The 6,000-nt window shown below is 48.2% G+C and overlaps 1 protein-coding gene across 1 annotated transcript in view; it reads left to right on the top strand.

The window, feature by feature from the left end:
- The first annotated feature begins 2,850 nt into the window (after nt 1–2,850).
- Nucleotides 2,851–6,000, top strand: part of LOC146184903 (aurora kinase A-like) — a 35,657-nt gene continuing 32,507 nt past the window's right edge. The window contains exon 1 of the mRNA XM_084608649.1: nt 2,851–2,930. Within this exon, the coding sequence (XP_084464775.1) occupies nt 2,851–2,930 (80 nt within the window). The remainder of the gene's footprint in view (nt 2,931–6,000) is intronic.

Raw genomic sequence — 6,000 nt, 5'->3', positions numbered from 1 at the left:
ATAATTAGAAATGCTTAGTTATTTGCAAATTAAGCTTAAATGCTAGTGTTTTTTATTAAGACAACATTGGTCTCCGGCCACCATATACATTTAGTCCTGCGGGACGAAAGGAACAAAGGCGGCACTTGGAATGTCTGTCCACAGACTTTACATGCAGGCTAGTTCGTGTTCTCACAGTTGTGTGGTATGTTTCATGGTCAGAGTTGACCCGCAGGGGTCGTGCTGGAGGGCACTCATTTTTGTTTCTTTGCAGAAACTATAAGTTCTCCGAACTGTCATACATAACGGTACTGTCACTTAGGTGTACTTATGTGCGGAACTGCAGCACGGAATCTCGATGCAAACCATTTTCGTTGCCCATCATGTCAGATTTTAGTTCCCTGTTATAAACTGCAAATACCTTTTGTTTTTTGTTTTTCTAAAGTGATATAGCTGTCATGAAGACATCTCAAACAGTAACTTTTATAATCATTAAATCAAAGTCATTTTTGTGTTCTGTACCATTGCTTTCGCTTTCATTGTTTTTCCCTCATGCAAATCCAGACCGCCCGTCGCTACTACCATTGCCCGCGACAGCGCTTGCAGCGCAGCCAAGGGTTGAATCGCAGCATCCCCCAGCAGTAAGCAGCATCCCGTGGCTTCATTGTCCGGATAAAGGTAATTCAACGTGAACGTGCACTTTTCAGGAGCATTAGATCATTAGTAGCTTCTTCGCCCTGCTTTGCAGCTAGCTCTCGCGTCTTCGGAGAAGGATGTCATTGCTCAGCGCCTGGTTCCCCTATTCATTATGTACATCTTGCGGGTGATACTGGGTATAATTAGGTCGCCACCATGGCGCATGTAAGAGGCTAGAGTTACTCGAAGCTTTCCCAGAGCACCGCAGTCCTCCTCCGGCTCCGCCCGAGGATTTGGAAGGTAAATACATAGCTTTTACAGCCTAATTAGGTAGTAGCGAGAACAATGAATTCCTATACTGAGCACTCAAGACTCTACTCCGGCAAATAATTTGCTGGTCAGTAAGCGTTTCATACCTGCCTTGCACAGCAATTACGCCGATGGTTCCCGGCATAGCTTTCTTCAAGCAATGCCCAGTGTATGTTTGCAGACATTACCTGCCCTTTTATGCGAATTCTGTTGGGCAGCTTTGGGCTCCGACCATCATACACCTTCGATGTCCATAGCCTGAGGATTGCGATCCGGTATTCTGAAATTTTTTCGAGGGAAGCTAACAATGAGCAGAAATACTGTTCCGGGGAATTTGTGATATGTGGTTACATTATCAAGGTTGGGCACGAGGTATCGTGCTGGCGAAACAAGGTGCCAAGAATCGGATTTTGTTCTGTACTTGGCACGGCCTCCAACTTGGCGTAATGATTAAACTTTTCGGTACTGCCTTTAGGTGTACTTAACCTCGAATACGAATCACATGCCTGCTTAATCGACGCGCGGGCTGATTTATTGCAGCACGCTCTAGTCTTTGCCAATAATAGCCTCCAAAACGGAAAGCGATGTAGCTGTCATTGCTTTTTGAAGCAGCAAACCTATTCGAACTCGCGTTTATCGCAATCGCCTGAGCATCTTTACCTCTTTTCAAGAGCCTTAGGCAGTGACAGGTTCGCTAGCGGCGACAATTGTAATACATATTCGCCTAACCGTAGCAGCTACGCCTGTTGTAAAGGCCAGCAGGAAGGCTTAAATTTACTGGTACTTACTGGGACGCATGGACGTTTCCGGACGGCTAAACAATGCATAATCATCTGATTTCCAGTGTGTACGCGGAACATTTTGATGTTGAATAGCTTGGTAAAACAACGGATTGTTTGTATTGAGCCAAACGGGTTTCTTTTAGATGATTACGCAACCACGGTCCAGCTTTTTGCGGTCCTCGCTATAACCGCGGCCGTGGAGTGTTACCCAGCGATGGCGCCGAATGGACATTTTCTCAGTAGCTCAATCTTCTTGTCGCTGACAGCGATAATACGTTTCACGGAAAGCCTTAATCCGTGGCATATTTTCTGCAGCGATTCGTTCAATATAGCGGGTAGGGATAATTTTTCAAGCAGTAGATGAATGCAGGGCTCGTCGAACCAAGTCTGTGAAGAGAAGCGTGAGTCGTCTGTGGACACACAACGTTCACTTATTGCAACCCACAGAGAAGAGTGATTTAAAGCATTCGATATGTTATTTTAATTACGAAGGGTAAGCCCCTGAATTATTGTGAGAGGTAAACGTTTCTATTCATTCCACATCAGACGCCGCCGGCTAGCTTTGTTAGACACCGGCTCTTTTTCAAACGATGCCTCTGCCGCTGCAAGGTCGCTGGTTAGCTGCGATTCTAGATTTTATTATGTGTCATAAGAACCACGATGTTTCATGGCATATGAAGCGCTTCTTCTGTCAATAATGGCAAATAATACTCGGTACAGCACGAAGATTGCTGGTGCCGGCGACCATTGTGGAGTGCGTGTCTACGAGAGCCAGTTATTTGCACGGCGAGCTTTGACCTTTCTGAGTATATCGATTTTTTTTTGGGCGGGGGGAAGTGGGGGAGGACGTCTGTTAGTGGTTAGTTTAATAGAGAGGGTACAGGGGGGGGGAGGCAGCTATTAGAACATTTATCGCCGTTTTTCTTCGAAAATTGTTGGCTGAGATGATCTGCTTCTCCCTCCTTTCAATCCCCTGCTGAACCAGTGTCGTATTTTCAAACGACATTTCTAGCTTGAGCGCAGGAGTGGTAACACTTGAATGTCACCCCGAAGATTTTAAGCATTAGAGCAGCCATTAATCCTCCTTATGGTTATCTCCCTTTGCGGAAAACAGCAGCAGCACCACGATACTGGGACGATTGGGATGGAGACCGGCGACCGCACTAACACAGTGGACAGCAACAAACCTGGTCCCAGTGGAAATGGCAGACAGCCCCGTAAACGGTAAGAACCCCGTCGAAAAAATCTACAGAACTGTATCAAAAATGCGACAAAATATCCTGTAGTTCTGTCGTAATCTTAAGATTTTTCTGTAGTTCTGTAATACTTTTCTGTAGTTTTGTAGTTTTTCTGTAGTATATTTCTGTTGTATGTAGTTCTGTAGCACTTTTCTGTTGTAACTACAGAAATTTCTGATGTTACTACAGAATGTTCTGTAGTCACAACAGGTTTCCCGTCAAAAAACGCACAGAAATTCTGTCGTAACATCAGAAAATTTTCTGTAGTCTTTTCCGACTGGGAAATTCTGTACTTTTTGTCCACCAGTGTTTTGGATGAATTTGTGTTGCATCCGGCATAATTACATTCTGTGACGTAATTACAGAGTTTATTATAAAGCTAACTTATTCGGCCTTACTATGCTGACATGTGTTTCCGTTGTATTAATTGCCCATACGACGCATGCGCCTTCACTAGGACAGATACGCTCAACTCCACCCCCCACATAATTATCCTAATCAGGCATCAGAGGGTCCCATGACATCTCCCCAGACCGCATTTGTACTACGACGGGATTCAGGCGTAACGTGGTATTTTCGCTTTTCTCGGGTCAGTTGCTGTGACCAACAGGGTGCCGGGACTATGGCCGCCGTATGGGTTAGGGCGATACTGTTGCCTGCGTCTGAACACGTGGAGGCAATATCACATTTAGGCTATTTTTTTAACAGATGACGGCGCCGTGCGTCGGCACCCCAATGCACGTCATATTGTTACGTGGCGGCAAGCAAAGAAGACTGCACAACATGGCGATAGGGTGAAGGATGATTTTTTGGTTGGCCTAGCGCGAGGGCTTCTCTCGCGCCACTGCCTATCTTCTTCTTCTTCTTAACACTTCCCGGGGCCACCGAGCGATCGTCCCGATCGGTTCACTTAACGTTGACGGTGACGTGACGATGAGGATGTTCAAGAAAAGACAGGACTGAATAACGTGCTTGCCACCACGATGTCTGATGCGTGGGTGATCCGCCTCCCCTGGAGATCCGTCACCAGAGTCCATAGGACCAATGGCTCGAGGTGACGTCGAGCGGCTTGGGCGGGGGTTACGTTCTCGTGTCCATCGGTTCCTTCGGGTCATTCGGGTCCTTCGTCTCCTTTCTGGTTGGACTGTCTGTCCTCCTTGTTTTCATGTCCGGGCTGGGGGCTGGACGATGGTAGTTGATCGGATCTGGGCTGGAAGGGCTAGGGCGAAGCTGCTCGGCGATGTCCCTGGGCCCTCGGATGATGGTCCCGGCTTACAGATGGCGTCGATGCTATTAGGCGAGGATGGGGAGGACGTGCACCGCTCCTCCAACCAAACATTTTACGTGGCGGCAAGCGAACAGGACAGCACAACATGGCGATAGGGTGAAGGATGATTTAATGGTTGGCCTAGCGCGAGGGCTCCTCTCGCGCCACTGCCTATCTTCTTCTTCGTAACAATAATAACGGCCCTTAAGAAGTCAAAGCTGCTCTGGAGTTTGCCCCTTGTTGCTCTATTAGCTCTTATCCTCTCGCCATCTGAATAAGTGTCACGAAATCGGCGCCCATTTTCATCAAGCCGGTACGGCGCGAGGCCCGCACGGCGTCGCGTGGAAGGCATGGAGAGCAAAGCCCCCTTCCCCGCGCGGGAGAGCGTGTAGCTTTGTACGCGTTGTTGTCACCCTCTTTCCCCTTGCCCGGGGAAGACGGTGGTTCATCGGCCTGGAATGCGCCAGAAAAATCGAGCATCTTCTATGGGACCTAGCCAATGACGACGCGCGGCTCGACGGGAGGAGAAGAGGGAGCTATAACCAGCGAAGCTATGTGTGTGTGCGCGCTAGCTTTGGCGCGTGTTAACAAACAGACGGGTCGCGCCCTATTTAAAGCGACCGCGCCGCTTGTTGAGTCAGTCAGTTCGTCAGTGTTTGCGACGTATTCGCCTGTGCTTCGGCTGGACTCCCGGGGATCACCCGCTGCCGGCAAGCCCACGGACTTTCAAGGGAGCGGCGCTCGTCTCGTATGGCGGCCACATCGTGACTCTTGAGGCGTCGGACTGCAACAGTGCCCGGTGAACAATTTGGTGTTTGTTTATTTCTCTCTCGTGTTTGATCTGTTGTAAAGCCTGTTTTATTGAATCATTCTGTAGTCGCATGCTTAGCGTTTGTATTCTGTGAACCTCTCGTCTGTGTATTTCAAGTGATCTTGTGTATTCCTTTGTATCGTCTCTTGCTGTGCATAAATTGTGTTTTGTTTGTTACTTCTGACTCCGATCCTTTCTCTGGTTTGAACCGGCGACCGCTGGGCACCAAACGACCACCCCCTTCTGTCACCACAAGGTAGTTGAATTCCGGCTAAGCTTGCCACGCAGGTCGAGGGCATCTCCTTTGCGACCGGAACAGCTACCCCCACTCACTCAAAGGGTGTCTGGGAGTGTGCGCACCGTTAAGGGCGCATCGTTAATAATACCCCCTTAATTATTAACGGGTGACAATTATTCTGGCGTCCGCGACAGGACGTTTGGTGCATTCAAGCTCAGAGGACGGAGAACGAGTTGGAAGAGTTTACGAAGAGGTCGTAAACGGCGTAACAGCAGAGCGATAGCGAAAGGTACCGCGCTGAAGCGGTTGTGAGGGTCCATTGAGAGTGCTATATGTTAGCATTAGGCAGTTCAGATTGAAGATGAATCTCAAGGAGATTATTGCGTTGGGCCTAGAGAAAGGTCTTAAAGGAGCTGAACTGCGAGAATGGGTGGACCGTAAAGAAAGAGAGGTTCGAGAAGAGGCTGAAAGAGAAAGAGAGAGGCAACGAGAAAAAAGAGAAAAAGAATGGCTCAGAGAGAGAGCTGAAAGAGAGAAAGAATGGCTCCGGAAGCAGGCCGAAAAAGAGAGAGAATGGAACAAGCGTAGGCTTGAGAAAGAAAGAGAGTACTTAAAAGAGAGAAATATCCTTCTGAAGAAGCTGGATGAGGTTCGGCGTTCGAAAGGTATTACCGAGCCTCCGGAAGTTACCTTTCCTTATATTAGGATGTACAGTGATACAACCGATTCGTCGACAGCCA

This window comes from Amblyomma maculatum, chromosome 7 (genome assembly GCF_055883805.1).
Source record: "Amblyomma maculatum isolate TAMU_Amacu chromosome 7, ASM5588380v1, whole genome shotgun sequence".
Taxonomy (NCBI): Eukaryota; Metazoa; Arthropoda; class Arachnida; order Ixodida; family Ixodidae; genus Amblyomma; species Amblyomma maculatum.
This window is presented reverse-complemented; position numbering and strand designations above follow the sequence as displayed.